Genomic DNA, 16,261 nt, shown 5'->3' with positions numbered 1-16,261 from the left:
ATAAAATTGACATCCCCTGAGAGACCAATCCAGTTTTAAAATTTTCCAACAATAAGACACAAATAGGGAGAAAGTGAAAGGCAGTTTCCCGGGTGGAGGGACCTCTCAAAAGAGGACATCAGAGAGATGACCCCCTACGGCACCCAGAGTTTTGTTTTCTGTGGGTATAGCCACCCCACTACCTCTGTGGTGAGCACAGTACCTTTCTCTGATGCTGGGTTTGACATGAGCTGCACTGGGGCTCTGGAGAAGGCAATGGCACCCCACTCCAGTACTCTTGCCTGGAAAATTCCATAGGTGGAGGAGCCTGGTAGGCTGCAGTCCATGAGGTCACTAAGAGTCAGACACGACTGAGCAACTTCACTTTGACTTTTCACTTTCATGCATTGGAGAAGGAAATGGCAACCCACTCCAGTGTTCTTGCCTGGAGAATCCCAGGGACGGGGGAGCCTGGTGGGCTGCCATCTATGGGGTCGCACAGAGTCGGACACGACTGAAGCGACTTAGCAGCAGCAGCAGCAGCACTGGGGCTTCTGCCATGTGCTAGCACATTTCTCTGATAGAGTTCATGGTGGTGGCTACACAGGACCCCCAATATCTCCCTTAATATTGACCCCCTAATAGTAGACAGTGGGGTCAGCACCCTTTTAGGATCTACACCAAGGTGGAACCAAGGGCTAATGGGGACTTTCTATCTGCTAGAAATTTCAGGGTTCAGGCACATGAGGAACTGAGGAGTTCTGGGAAGGAAGATGAAGATGCTACAATAATGGGAAGCAGGTTAAGTTGTTTCTGGTCCCCTCCCTAATTTCCCATTTCCTCATAATGCCCACCCAGTTGGCTATATACTCCCATTACATCTCTCAGTCCTTCCTTCCCATTCACCCAACCCAAGCCACTCCAATACACCCTAACTCCCCCATCTCACTCCATCCCACCATAACACATTCACTCCACTCTGCCACATTTTGATTGTCCCACTACACCCCAGTCCAACTCCTCCATCCCACCTTATCCCATCCCATCCTAGTCCCTTCTGATTCAATCTTTCCCACTCCACTCTATTCGACCCCAGTCAATTTCCTGAACACTCTATATCTCACCCACTCAATCCCACTTCAAACCATCATATTTTACTCAATCTTATTCCATTTCATTCCACCACCCATCCCAGTCCATCCCAATTCTTTCGCTCTATCCCATCCCAACACATCCCAGTTTACTCTTGATCCCACCACAACTCACTCCTTCCTACTTCACCTCAGTCCATCTCAAATCCTCCTGTTTCTTCAGTCCCACCCCCGTGATATTTCATTCCATCTACTCCCCTCCTGTCTCCCGCTTGGCCAAAGTTCTCATTTCTTAATGCGCACAGGGCATGACCGTTCTTCATGTCATGTGAAACTAAGAGAAAAGCCAAAGGGCCCTGGAGATCTAAAAGTTAAATGTATATTGGGATAGAGGAGGGGAAAAAGATATAGAATCTCATCCTTATTTTTTTCAAACAACTTCCAAAATGCCTACTCTATTGATAAGGAATCAAAAGCATGCTCTTATTATGTCTTGAATTTGTACAGGCATAAAAAAAGCATCTCATCTTTAAAGGTGGGGTATGAAAAGGGAGTTGAGTTCCTGAGCCCAGAAAGGAAATAAGTATGAGCTTCATGTTTTCTTTAACTTACAAGAACCAGGGAAGAGCTTTAAGAAACACACCATCATTTCCTAGTTGAGAATTCCCCATACGGTAGAGCCTACTGTTTGCTTTCTGTGGGCCCAAGGGGAAGCCAAATTCCATTCAAAGTCACTGAATTCTGAGACAGTGTCTCTGTGAGGTGGAAAACTCTGAGATAACCCTGCATTTGCAGGTTCACCCAGATGTCCCCCTGTTGTCATGGAAAATCTCTGTAGCAGGTAAAGAAGAGAGATTGGGAAGCCATATCCCAGGTGGCTCTAGTAGTAAAGAAACCGCCTGCCAATGCTGGAGATATTAAGAGACGCAGGTTCATTGCTGGGTGGGAAGATGCCCTGGAGAGCATGGCAACCCACTTCAGTACTTTTGACTGGAGAATCCCCATGGGCAGAGGAGCCTGGTGGGCTGCAGTCCACAGGGTCACAAAGAGTCGGATAGGACTGAAGCGAGACAGCACTCACACCACTAAGAGGGAAACCAAAGGAAGGCTATGTCAGTGATGCTCTCCAACCTCTAGTAGGCGCTAGAGAGCCTTCCCTTTTCAGCCCTCTAGGGACGGCGGAGCCTGGTGGGCCGCCCTCTATGGGGTGGCACAGAGTCGGACACGACTGAAGCGACTTAGCAGCAGCAGCAGCAGGGGTAGCAAAGCGTCAGACGCCACTGAGCGACTAAGCACAATACAGCACAGGAAGAGATATGATGACCTGGGCTGATGGGTGGATGAGAAGGCCAGGTTCTAATGAGCGTGCTTTCAGTGGGAGGAAGGAGAAGAAAGACTCTTGCTGACGCATCTAATGGCATCTTAGAGTGCTACAGAATCAGACCTGTTTCTCAGAATTCTAAGAGGCTGGTGCAGAAAGCAAAAAGACAGTAGTCGCCGCAGCAGAGGTAGTGGCAGCGTCTAACATGTAAAACACTGAATGTTAACCGCAGGTCCCGCACTGTGACAGACGCCTTCCATGAGTTAAAAGGGTGAGTCCTAGAGTCAAGGTAGCTCTGAGGTTCAATCTTATTTCCTCTCCTATCTGCTCTATAACCTTGGCCAAATTGCTTAATTTCTGAGTCTCAGTCTCTTCAAACATGATATTATAGCACCTGAATTGTTGTGAGAATTGAATAGTAATGTCTGTAAAGCACTTAGCCAGCACTCAGTAAAAGAGAGTTATTATTAGTAATATGCAGAAGGACCTCACGCTGTCTCCCACACAGGGATACACCTTCAATGCTTCCCACTCCTCCAAGCCCCTTGCCTTGGAAAAGTCCAAGAGTGCAGTCAGAGAGAAAGAGGGAAACTTGGGCTCCAGAGAGCCTGCCTCTGATCCTTTCAACAAGTGTTGACTGAGTGTCTGCTCTGTGCTGTGTGTTCACAGAGCCTTAGGGAATAAAGGCGGACATTGTCTCATTAAACAGGAAATTCCAATATGTCCTGATGAGTTTTACGATACGAAGGGTTTTACAACCTGGGGAGTTGTGAGAGCTCACTGCAGAGTTCAGTGGAAAGGAACTGAACTCTGGGACTAGAAGCAAGTCAAGGATGACTTTGCAGTCATCCCCGAGGAGCTGTGAGGGAGATGGACGGACTATAGCTGCTTGAGAGGCTGGAAGTTTGGGATCCGGGCCTCAAGTGCCAAAGCAGCACAGCATCACTGATGCACAAGCCCAGAGGGAAAGGCAGGACAGAGACAGGCCACCTGTGTGGAAGGCTTCCCGGGCTGTAGCACTTCTCCTTAGACCTCAGATAACAGCATGGTTGCCAGTGAAGGATTCTGGATCAGGCAGACCTGTGTTCAATCCCTGGTTGACTGGTTATGTGCATAAGTTATGTGTCCTCTCTGGACCTATTTCTTCATGGATAATAGAGGGAGACTGATATTGCCAGCCTCACTGCGTCACTGTGAGGGTCAAGTTAATACACGCCAAGTGCTTGGGTTGCCATCAGGACTCAGTGGACATTGGCTGTTAGTGTCACTCCCCTGGGTACCCAGACAGTTTTCTGAGCAGGGTGAGTGGAGGAGAATACACAGACTCCCTAGCAGAGTCTTTTGTCCTCGGTATTCTTGTTCCAGGCCCATCTTCCCCTCCATGGGCACAATCCATATGTATGTGCTGAGTCTGTTTCATCTCTGGTTTTTCTAATCCTTTCCAAAGTGCAGTGATAACTTGGCCCTTTTGCAGGTGGGCAGCCTGCAAAAGGTCTGAAGGGGAGGTCTGAAGATCAGCTACTTCTCTAGCAAGGAACGTGTGGCTCTGCTGAGCCCTCAGAGTCCCTTAATCCTGCTGGTATGACAATGAAGATAAAACAGAGGCAGGTGAGACACCTGAGGCAAGGTGACGTCACTGAAGCCACCTGCTGGACTCTTCTAGACACACCCAAACCTTGCAGTATCCAAGCTCCAGCAATCTAGTTCTCCAATGCCGTTCCACACCACCTTAAACAATGCTCACCTTGATCAAAACTACACTGTCACCAGCCCAAGATATGGTCACCTCTCTCTGCTGTGGTCAGCTTAGTTTTTAAAACCATAAACCCACAGCTTAATCACAAATGGAAATTCAAACCCATACATCACTGCCTTTCCTGGGTGGGGTGGGCAGGGTGTATGCTCAGGGCATGTCCCTGTGTTGGTTCTAGAACCTAAGGAGATGTCTTATCAATCTGTGACATTGGTTCTGGGGGGAAAGCAACTGAGAACAGGTCTTTGTCATCTCATCACCTCTGCAAACCAGCTGGTGATTCTTTGATCCCTAAAACTCTTGATTTAGCCTTATCAGACCCTAGAAAACTGTCCACAAAAGAAATATTTTTAAAAATCATCAGCCAATTTAACAACCATCTATCAAGCACCAGTTCTATGCCAGGTCCTGAGCTGGGTGCTGGGGATGCCAGGAGAAATAAAGCACTGGCCCTGCCCTCAGGGAGCTCACAGTTCCACACAAGAGGCAGATAAATAACTACTTTGAATATGATTCCATGGGTATGGCCAGCGCTCCAGTTTTCAAGAGGCAAAGCAGGGAAAATTCTTTTTTCTTTTCTTTTTTTAATAACTTGATGTTTGATTTCTTTCAAAGCAGCGAAGTGGTTAGCATGGGAAAAATCAGACCTTTGTAGGCATGTCTCATATTTACGGTTTAACATTGCCTTTATTTTAAATTACTTAAGGAAATGGGAAGCACAACAGTCTTTTCAGTGCTCAGAGCTGCTTAATCCAGAGCAAAGTAGCTAGGTTTGAGAACAACTGAGAGAATGAAACTGACAGAAAGTGATGGTCACCTGATAAGGATGATTTGAGGATAATCCTAAGGTTCCTGGCTGGGTAACTGGGAGGCTACAGGTACCAGCAGCCTCCATGGGGGATACTGGAGGTTGGGTGCAGAGCTAATGAGTTTCCTTTGGAAAAGAAACATCCAGGTGAAGATGTCCAAGAGTCAGCCGGATATACAGGCTGTCTAGATCCAGAGCTTCCGTGGGCTCAGAAGCCAACAGACATATATTGGGAGAAGCATCTTGGCAGGGGAAATCTGTCTGGAAGCTTCAGAGTGTGGCAGAGGAAGAAATGGGCCTGGATGAGCTCACCCAGGGAGGAGTGAGAGGAAATGAGGAAAAGCATAAGAAATGGAACACCGCAGGAAGCCAGATTTTCAGGAGGGGCATAAGCGCTACTATTAGAAACTGGGAAGGAACAGCCAAGAGGTAGGAGAAAAACCAGCCAAGCAGGGTGTCCCGGAAGCCCAAGGAAGAGAAATTTTCAAAGGAGTAATCCAGAGTTCACAGTCACAGACAGGTAAAGGAAAAGAAAGGAAAAGTTGATGGGTTTGGCAGTTGGGGTGGTCGGCAGTGATCTTTCCTAGAGAAATCCAGTCCTGGGGACAGAAGCCAGACAGCAGGGAGTGAACAGTGGCACAGAAAGTGAGCTCAAGACCGATTCTAAGAGAGTTGACTTGTAAATCAGAAAGAAAGATGGGACAGGAGCTGAAAGGTCAACAGGACCGAGAAGCCAGGTTGGCTTGTTTTCTGTTAAATTGTTCAAGGGAAACAAAAGGCAGGAGAGTGACTGATCTATTATAGGGAGAGGGAAAGCAAGGGTTGAAGGGTCTCTAGGGAGGCTGGGGGTGGGGAAAGTGTGGAGGCACGGCTGGAAAGGGTCAGGGTCCAGGTTAAAGGCAGATAAGGAGGTTCCCCCTTTTAAATCCCATACTCATTTTATCCAGTCACTGGGCCAAGGAAGGGAGACAGCCCAGTCCTGAGCGTCTTTTAAAGTCAACAGTGTGAAGAGAACACAAAATAAATGTGCTTCCCTCTAATGTGCCAAATCCTGCCATCATTTGTCACCGAGTCCGTTTCCAAATCTCTGCTGCTCACAAGGCCAACAGCACATCTAAATGCGGGAAGGGTTTAAAAAGAAATGCATTTGGAAGCAGGGGAAGCCAGAGCAGGCCGGCCAGAGAGCAAGCAGCCCCTCCCCCAAGCCATTCAACACCCCCACCCCCAACTTCTCTGGCGACCCAAGAGCTGCACGCCAACAGTTCTCCAGCACAGCCCAAGAGTGCAAGCTCCGGTGAGTTGACCTTTTTCTTTCCCTGGGGGCATGGCATGCCCAAAGGGCAGGGACAAATCTAGCTGGAAAAACAGCTGGATCCTATGAAGGGTCATCTCAGGTCTGCCAAGCCAGAGCCGGGGCTGCCCCTGGACACACTTCTGAGAGGCCTGACAGCCAGGTAGCAGCCCAGCCATAGCCCCACCGCTCATGTGGCAAGTCTGGGCGACCAGCGGCGTCGTTGTGAACCGCGCAGCCACCCAGTGGGTGTGGGTGTGCACGAAGTCTGAGCTCCTAGGCGCGCGCACCGCGGGCGCCCCTCTCTGGGTGTCGGCGGCTATGACTCTTCGGAGAAACTGACAAAGTCCGGTCAAGTAGGGATGCGAGAGCTAGGGCTGGCTCAGGGCGCCTTTCCTCACCAGCAACCCTATCATTCCGTGCTAAGGAGCTGGCAACACGGTCTGTGGGGACCGGCTCACCAGATGCTGGAGCCCAGCGTGGACTAGAGAGCTCCCCGGGGAAGGGTCGCACTTTTCAAAAAGGGAGAAGAATCTGGAGGTTCGGATGGCCGAAGTCAAGCTCTCAAAGGTTCAATCGGTGGTTTAAAAAATAAATAGAAAACCAACACGGCTCCAGGCCGTAGGGGCCCTCAGTCAAAGCCTGGGCAGCAGGTGTTACGGGTTCCCCCCACCACACACACACACACCGTGGGTGTCAGCCCCCGGGCTAAATGAAAATGAGGCCCCAGGTATCGCCGGTTGGACCCGTCCCCACCTGGGGACGCAGAACTTTCTAGGCTGTGGCTAGAGCTGAGCCTCAGAGGGGACCGGGGGGGGGGGGGGGGGGGGGGGTGGGACGGCATTAGTTGAGGCCAGTGACTGGGTTCTCTCGAATGTACGCTTGCCCTCCCAGTCCGCAAGCCTCAACCAGATATCGGCGAAGTTCCGGGACTCGCCGCGCCCGCCAGGTCGGTCCCCCTCCCCGACTCGGTCGCCAGGAGCAGGTCCCGCCGCCCGCGCCGCCGCTGCCGCAGCCCCGGCACTGGGCTGCAGCAGGGCGCGGGAAAGGGCACTTTGGCGCGGAGTGGGAACCGCGGGGAAGGTGGCGGCGCGGAGCCTGGCGGCGACACTCCCTCCCCCGCCCCCGGGCACAGCCCCCGCCCGCGTCTCTCAGCACCCTCTAGCCCCCACCTGAGTCCTCCGGCTCGGCGAGCTCGGGACCCCCGCCCACCTGACCCCCCGCTCCCAGCGCAGAGCGCCGAGGAAGGGGGACACTTGGGGAAGGGGGAAGGCGGCCGCAGTCTCTGGGCGGCTTCGGCGGGGGCGCGGGCTTCCGTGGCCAGAAAATGGGCGGGGGCAGGGAAGGGCAGACCCTGCAGACGCGCGAATGGGGAGGGGGCGCGCCGTTCCTCTCCAGCCCCCCAGGACGGGTGTGCCAACCAGGATCGGGAGGCAGGGAGGGCTCCAGGAAAGTTTATCGGGGAAAAGCCTGGCGCCTTGGGGGCTGGGAGGCTGAAGAAACTGAAGCCACGGTCCGGGTGCCCCGCAACGCCGGGAGGGGATGTCTGTCTCCCAAGGCCCCCCACACCGGCCGGATCCGGTCAAGTTGCGGCTGGGCTTGGGGGTAGCAGGGAGGGGTGAGGGTAGCGCGGAGGACCGCTGAGGATGGGGGTGAACGGGGGCGACCGAGGCCAGGCTGAGCAGGAGGGTGGGCGTTGAGGGAGGCGGGAGGTTAAGGGGGAGGGCGGAGGAAGGGACAGGGACCGGGTCGGGGATGGGTGGGCTCAGGGCTCGGGTGGGGTGCGTGGCCGGACTTACCCGCGGCGGCCGAGGCGCTGAGCAGCCCCCAGCCCAGCAGCAGCAGCAGAGGCGGCGGCGTCAGCGGCGGCGGCGGCTGGCGGCCCCAGCGGCTCCCGGCGCCCGGCACGAGCGCCGAAATCTCGGCTTCGGCGCGAGCCCTCCCCGCGGGGCAGCCGCAGCGCCTCAGCTCTCGTCCCCGCGAGCGCGGCATGGCGCGGCCGGCAGCGCCGAGGGAGAGGCTCCGCTCGCAGCCGAGGAGAAAGGAGGTCAGGAGAGCTCTGGAGCTTTTTTTTTTCTGCTCGGAAAAAATCCCGGTACGAGAGAGCCCTCAGCTTCTGCGGCTGGAATGAACCAAGTGTCCGCCCGGCCGGGGAGAGGCGCGCTGCGCTCTCGGAAATGACTCGCTCCAATCCCGCTTCGCGGGGTTCGCGCCGGGGGGCGGGGTGGGGGGGTGAATTATCCCCGGATTAATCACTCCGGAGCCGCTTCTCCGCCGCTCCAAATGCTGGGGGTGGAGGCGCAGCAAAGGAGAAAATATTGGGGGGTGGGTGTTCCTGTTCAGCGCCACCTCCACCTCCAGACAAACCACAAATTACATCTAAAGGGTTGTTTATTCCTGTTTGTTTTACAATTGACCAGTTTCTTTTAAGTTCAGTTCTTTCGTCTCCATTTATAAGATCACCCATTAATAAACCACCCCCCCCATACACACACGCGCGCACACACACGGTGATACTGACACACGGGCACTCACACACTGGCGCGAGCGCGCGCGCACACACACACACGCCTCTTCCACGTTTGGAAATTAGAATACTGTCTGGGAAAAGGTAACCAAAGAAGGACGCAGTTCCCCAAGTCACAGCTCTTACGAGCTGATCTTGGGTGGCGGCTTTGAACTTGAAATCTGGGGCGGGGGGCGATGCTTAGCAGCCCCATTGGCAGCAGCCTGCTACCCCATCCCAGGAGAAGGTGTGTGTGCATAGACCCAGGATTAAGAATTGGGGGGCGGGTGGGGCGGGGGCGGGGGTGGGGGGACCTGTGCGTTCGGCTCCCTACGGTCCTTCCCCTACCCTAAGGCAAAAATCTCGGGCTGAAGGGAAGCCTGAGTTTGTCTGCTGGGGTGGGGGTGGGGGTGGGGGTGCAGGTGAGCTTGGTAGAAAGACGGTGCAAGAGTTACTTGTACAATTTATTCTCAAATTAAATAAAAGGACCCGGCTTCTTCTCGTTCTTACCCTCCCCCTCCCAGCCTTGGCCCCAGACCAGACGAGTTTCTCCCAATGGCGTGAGCCCCTCCCCACCTCCTCTCCGCCGCCGCGGCCGCCAGGCCCCAAGGGCTCAGCGCCGGTCCCCACCCCATCCCCCACCCCCACTCGGTCGCCGTCTCCGTCTCGTCTCTCCGAGGCTCCTCAGTCAGTCACGATGGCTCCTTTGCTGTCTACGCCAAACTCTCAGCGAAAGGGAACAGACGCTGGTGGCTTGGGAGTGGGGGGTGGGGGCGGGGACCAGGAAGAGCAGAGCCTGGGGAGGAGGCCCCGCCGGCGCGCCAGGTGAAAAGGCACGAGCTGCTGAGCACCCACCTCCTTTGCCCGAGGCCCCCGGGAGAGGCTGCGCTAGCTCTAGCGGGTGGCTAGCCTGAGCTCTAGCATCTGCGAGCCCGGGGGTCTGTGGCCCGCGGTCGGTGGGAATTTCCTGGGAAAGAACGTGGAAAGGGCTTCGGGGCTGACGAGCCGAGTGGGGAAAGCGGCCGGCAGGGCCGGAGGAGTGGATACTGGCCCTTGTGCCCCACGCAAAACTTGCTCCCCAGAGCCACGACCTCCCAGCTCCCTCGATGCCCGGCTCCCTCCTCCACCCCGCGTCGTTCCGGCTTCCAGTATGAGGTCATCCCGCAGCTGGGGAGCCAGCCCCAGGGGCCCCGGTCCGGTGAGAGTCCTCAGAATCGCCTGGCCCCTTCCCCACCCCCCAAACACGCTGGCTTTCTCGCCCCTCCCGACGCCGCCTCGCTGGGTGCCAAGAACCGACCGAACTCCACAGTGAAAGGCTTGCTTTATGTCCCGGGAACGGCGGGGCGGGGGGGCTTGTCGCTTCCCATTGTCCAGGCCCAGCCCCGCAAAGAGAGGGCTCAACTCAACCAGCCAAGCTTTGGCCTTCCAGCCTGCGCCAGCGCTGGAGGGAAGGGAGGGACTGGCTGGGCCTTAAGTGGGGGTGCTGCTGGTGGGCTCTTCCCTGGGGTGGGGCGGGGAAGGGGGGAGCCCTGGCTCCTAAACTTGGGCCTTCTCTCCTGCGGGAGGAGTCCGCTTCCAAAAAAAAATAGGGGCTGGCAGAATCCACCCGGCATCCCACAGCTGGTCAGGAGAGAGTCTGGACTGTTCTACAATTCTGGGGCTCCAGGCCAGTAGGCTTCCCCCACCCCCTTTTCAGCCCCAGAACTCTGCTGCAACCCACAGCTGATGTTTACCCCAGAAGCCTCCTTGGCAACGGGACATTTGTCATCCTTCTCGCTGAGGGCAGGAGCACCCTTTTAATCCCTGACACCCGCCCAGCTACCAACTTCCTCTGCCATTCCTCCCTCTCTCTGATCTATCTGCATCCACACACATTTCCTGAGGCCTCCTGAGCCCTGGGCCCTGTGCCAGCCTGCACTGTGGGCAGTGCAGAGATGCACAGTGTGTGGTCCTGCCTGGGAAGATGTGGGGCAGAGATGGAAACCCCCACCAGCCCGTACAGTGGGGGCAGTGCTGATTGCCAGGACCGAAAAGTCTCGTTCCAGGTTACAGATAGTAACAAAGGCACATCAAGACAATCAGCTTTTCTTGGACTTAAGGGATCATAAGGCTAATTTAAGGAGGGAAGTAGGATTTGGGCTGAACCCCGAGGCCTGGATAGAGACTTGGACAAGGTAAAGATTGATTTCCTCAACAATATTAATTGCGTGTCATTCCATGCCAGACACTGTGCTATAAACACCGGGAGTGAACTGTCCTGGGCTTGATGAAGGCAGATGATAAATAAACAATTATAAACAAAGTTACTAATTAAAGATGCTATTTTAAAAAAGGTCATAGTTGCTGTGAAAAAGAATACACAGGGTATACCTTAATAGATAGATGGTCTGGGAAGGCCTCTCTGAGGTGATGACCTTCAAGATGAGTTTGGAAATTAGGCAAAATAGCCATGCAAAGAGTTGGGAAATGGAAGGGCAAGGCCCTGAGCAGGGAGGGGAACCGGGGAAGGGGGCTGGGTCTGGGTCAAGGTAAAAAACAGGGACACCTGTTATTCAGAGATGAGGGGAGGATGAAGCCAGAACCAGATCCTGCAGAATGTCGCAGCGGGTGGTGAGGAGACTGGAGTTCAGTCTTAGGCAGGGGGAAGCACAAGGTGAATTCGTTTGCTAGGGCTGCTGCCATCATAAAGCAGTGCACACAATGTGGCCGGAACAACAGAAATGTATTGTCTCAAAGTTCTGGAGGCTAGAAGTCAGAGATCAAGGTGTTGACAAGGTTGGCTTCTTCTCAGTCCCCTCTCCTCAACTCATAGACAGCTGTCTTTCCCCTACATCTTTATATTGTCTTCCCACTATACATGTGTGTGCATGCTAAGTCGCTTCAGTCGCGTCTGACTCTGTGCGACTCCTTGAACTGGTGCCTGCAAGGCTCCTCCATGAGATTTTCCAGGCAAGAATACTGAAGTGGGTTGCCATGCCCTCTTCCAGGGGATCTTCCCGACCTAGGGATCGAACCCACATCTCTTATGTCTCCTGCATTGGCAAGCAGATGCTTTACCACTAGCACCACCTGGAAGCCCTCTGTACATGTCTATGTCCAAATTTCTTCTTCTTACAAGGACAGCAGTCATACTGGGTTAGGCCCTGCCTCATAGATTTAGTTTTAACTTAATTACCTCTTTAAAGCCCTGTCTCCAAATAGAATCACATTCTGAGGTCCTGGGGGTTACAGTTTCAACATAGGAAGGGACACAATTCAGCACATCACAGGAGGGGAGGACTTTTCAGGTGGAGGGAAGAGAGAAAAGGAATGCAAAACAGTCAGAAAACATATTTAAAGAGAGGTCCATTAGGTTGCATGGACTGCTTTATCAAGGAGTCTGCAAAGGTGGATGCCTCTGAAGACCAAAGATGGGGAACCTGGGAATATTTGCAGTCCAAGGGAGATGCAGGGGTCCAAGACATGATAAGAGATGGGGTCCAAGATATAACTCCTTCTAGCCTAGGAGAATGTGACTCTCAGCCCAGCCCCCAGGGTTGGCTGCCTGCCCACCCCTTCCAGTCTCTCCAGGAGCCAGAGGCAGCCATGGGTCAGGGTCTCTGCACAACATCAGGTAGTACAAAAAAAGCCCCATGTGTGTGGTGACTCGTCAAGATAAGTCTCATTCCCAGATAAGATCAGAGTTTGTTTCAGAAAGGAAACAAGACCCGGTGCTCTGGAGAACTCAGCCTGACTCAAGTATAGGGGCTGCACCCTTGATGCCCTGCAAATTTCATTCTGACCTAAGAAGAGGATAAAAGGCCCTTCTGAAGCCAAAAGACAGAAAACGAACAGACAAATGGATGCCGTAGTAATGAAGGCAGAAACGGAGGCTGAGGGGGGGCAGGATGGCAGAGATGGGCTGCAGAGCCAAGACCAGCTCAGAGGAAAAGTTTGGGGTCTGAGTGGAGGGTGGGAGTTTTTCAGTGAGTAGCACACTCACACAGAAGCTAGTATTTCCCAAGAGTAAAGCTGTCACCGTAGAGATGACAGCTTCCCAAGGAGAGGTGACAGGGTTCAGAAAGAAAGAGCCCAGAACAAACCAGGGGGAGGCTGTGGGCCCCTTGCAACTAGGAGGGAAATGTGAAAAGGGCCCATAGTCTGGGCCATTCCTCCAGTTCTAGCAAATGCTGGGGCCACCGAATTTTGGCATTTCTCGCAGAAAATCCGCATTGAAACAAAGAAAGGGACAGAACTTGAGTTAGTGGCAGAAGAAGTCCAAGTTCCCTCTGCTTGTCAGAGGCCATAATCCACAGGAGAGGGGCTATGCTAGGCTCTCATCTCTACTTGAAGTCCCTCCCATCAGCTGCCTTATCATAGCCCCCAGACTTTCACTCAAGCTGGTTTCTCTGACTGCAATACCATTCCTTGTCTCACTGTGCAGAGTAGACGATTCCCAATCACTCAGCTCAAGTGTCACCTCCTTCAGGTAGCTTCTCCTAACTAGCACCCACCCCCACCAACACACACACCCTCTGCTTCCTTAGAGGACCCTTGCTGCATGGCCAGCTAGCAGAAGATCAAAACTGAATGCCTCCCGTTCCATGATATAGAGCAGTGGTTCTCCACTCACGAGGGTGATTTGGCCCCAGGGGTCACTGGACAGTGTCTGCAGATATTTTTGGTTGTTACCACTGGAGGATGCTACAGGGTAGAGATGATGGCCTCTAGGGGGTAGACATGATGCTAAACATCCACCACCCAGGAATGCTTTCCTCCACCCCAAAGGATTATCTGGCCAAAAATGTCAATAGTGCTGAATTATCACTGAAAAGTGGCTGCCCAGCCAGGACTACATTTTCTAGTCCCCTTTGCAGTTGAGTGCAGTCATAAGACAAGGTTCTAGTCCAAGGAATTTAAGCAGTTGTGTGTGTGTGTGTGTGTGTGTGTGTGTGTGTGTGTGACTTCAAGGCTTATCCCATAAAATCCTCCAACCCTTATTCCTCCATTTGCTGGCTGGACACAGAGCATCTGGAGGTACCTAAGGGATGGCAGAACCATGCAATGGGAGAAACCTGGATCCCAAACCACCATGTAGAGGAAAATCACCCACCAGTTCAGGACATCTGAATTGGACTGTTAGGTGGGAAATGACCTTGAACAGCAAAAAGCCACCAAAACTTTGCAGTGTGTTACAGCAGCTAGCAACAACCTCATACACTCCACCATGTTTTTGCTGTAGAATCATATGCAATCATTTGCTTACTCCTCACTCATACCTTCATTTGTGCCAGCTACAGACGTTATCTGCATGCCAGACCCCAGGGCTAGATGCGGAGAGGATAAGACATCACCAGTGGTCCTTGCTCTCAAGGGATGGATAGTTTATTAAGAAAAGAGTTAAACAGTAAAGTATAATGTCTCTGGGAGAACTGCAGGATGTTACGGAAAAGAGAAGGGCTTCTAGCTCAGCCTGGGGAGAGGGTGAGAAGTGGCACCTTCCAGAAAGAAAGCAGTGTGGGCAGTTGTGGGGAGGAAGATGTGTCATGTGAAGAATCTGCATGCTCACAGCCATCCAGGGTGTTGGGGAGAGGGTGGTAGGAGACCTCTGTTCTGCAGCTCCCCAGTCTCTCTGTACTTGATGGCTTGATGGCTTTCTCATTTGCCACACCCTAGTGAAGACAATGGCAATCCACTCCAGTACTCTTGCCTGGAAAATCTCGTGGGTGGAGGAGCCTGGTGGGCTGCTGTCCATGGGGCCGCACAGAGTCGGACACGACTGAGCGACTTAGCAGCAGCAGCAGTGGACTAGGAGTTCCCTTTGGCAGAAATCTCCTGGAGGTCTCCTGAGTCTTAGTGCCCTTGTAGTGTCTGGTCTTCTCTGCAGGAGGCTCTGCCTCAGCCTGCTCACAACCAAACTCACCCGCTTCTAACCCCAACCCACACCCTGCCCCTCTGCTCACTCCCGGCTTTGACATCCACCCAGTTCCTGAGCCAGAAACCCGGGGGATCACTCTGGACTCCCCTCTCACTCAGCCCCCACATCCAGACAGCTCCCAAGCCCTCTAAATTCCGCCTCCTTAAAATCTCTCAGGTCCTAGCCAGGCCCCCACCTCCTCTCTTCCAGATTTCTTAGAGCAGCCTCCTAACAGGTGCCTCCAACCCCTCTCTTGTTCCATTCAACATACCTTCCTCTTTTCCATTGGTTATCTTTTAAAACTCTAACCTGATTTCACAGCTTTCCTGCCTTCCCTGGATGTTTCTCCAGGGCCTGCAGAGTGAAACCCAAGCTCTCTGCCAGACCTTCCCTACCTGCCCCTGCCTGCCCTCATTCTGTGCCTCCTGTCTCCCTGCTCGGCACCCACCACACTCGCTGCAGCCATTCTGAGGCCCTTGCACTCCTGAAATGAGTGACGCTTTCTCTCTCCCTTCCCTCTAGGCCTTTATGCACCCTGCTCCCTCTGCCTTCTATGTCTGGCATTCTCCTATTTGTCCTTCAAAACTCACTCCAGGCGTCAGCTCTTACAAGCAATCTTTACCAATGCCCTTCAGAGTGCTTGGTACATGGTGGGCATTCAGTAGATCTTGGATGGATGGATGGATGGATGGATGGATGAGTAGGTGCTCAGTAATGTTTATGGAATGGACCCAAAGGTATCTCTCCTAGACTCCATTATCTGAATTCCTTAAAGCAATGCCTTCTCTGACTTATGATTTAATGTTATGCTCTCTGTCTTCAGAGAGCCCTGATGTGAGAAACTGACCAACTTGATGGCATTTCTGTCTTTATGAAAACAGAATTGAATATATTGCCCACTATGTCACTCCGTGTCCTTTGTACAAGGACTCATGATAAATTCATGCTTGGGGTTATTTCCAGGAAACACTTTGTCTCTGCAGATGAAGATGTGTATTTTCTGCTGTCAGAAAATAAAAACTCTGCCTTCCGACGTGTTTCCATTTTTGCTTTAGCTGACAAATAGGGATACCAGTTTTATTACCTGATTACCTCCATGCATTCTGACCAATTCAGGGACCTGAAGGTAGCAACTCTCTTCTGCTTTTTTTAGATGGAGTCAGTCCTCGTTTTATTCTTTGATGCTGTGATTTTTACTTTTTAATCTGAACACTGCCTCAAATCATCTCAGCAGAAAACTAGTATAAATCTTAAATGAATGCATACGGGTCAGTGTCCAGGCCTGGAAGTTAGGGGAGGCAGGGCAGAACCCCAAGCTTCTAGTTGGGAAGGAGCCCATACAGAGCCTCCCCAGGGATTCTTAGGGCTCATGTTAGGACAGGAGTCTAGCAGGAAGGCCAAAGCAGAAGTGAGAGACCAATTGTATGCTGACCCTGTTGTCATCTTACGGGCCACTGCTGACAAGATATATTCTTTTGCTCCACCAACTATGGCCTTCCTCCCCTCGCTTTAAATGGAGATCTATTTGGCTGCCATTTTTACATTAATAGCTAATAACAACAGTAATAGACGATATCACTCTAATGGCAGAAAATGAAGAGGAACTAAAAAAAACC

At 52.7% G+C, this 16,261-nt stretch overlaps 1 protein-coding gene across 1 annotated transcript in view; it reads right to left on the bottom strand.

The window, feature by feature from the left end:
• Window positions 1-8,369, bottom strand: part of CSMD2 (CUB and Sushi multiple domains 2) — a 694,802-nt gene extending 686,433 nt beyond the window's left edge. Inside the window, exon 1 of the mRNA XM_061412621.1 lies at window positions 8,043-8,369. Within this exon, the coding sequence (XP_061268605.1) occupies window positions 8,043-8,235 (193 nt within the window). The 5' untranslated portion in view covers window positions 8,236-8,369. The remainder of the gene's footprint in view (window positions 1-8,042) is intronic.
• Window positions 8,370-16,261: the final 7,892 nt, after the last annotated feature.

This window comes from Bos javanicus, chromosome 3 (assembly GCF_032452875.1).
Source record: "Bos javanicus breed banteng chromosome 3, ARS-OSU_banteng_1.0, whole genome shotgun sequence".
NCBI lineage: Eukaryota > Metazoa > Chordata > Mammalia > Artiodactyla > Bovidae > Bos > Bos javanicus.
The sequence above is the reverse complement of the archived record's forward strand: the minus strand, read 5'-3'. Positions and strand labels throughout refer to the sequence as shown.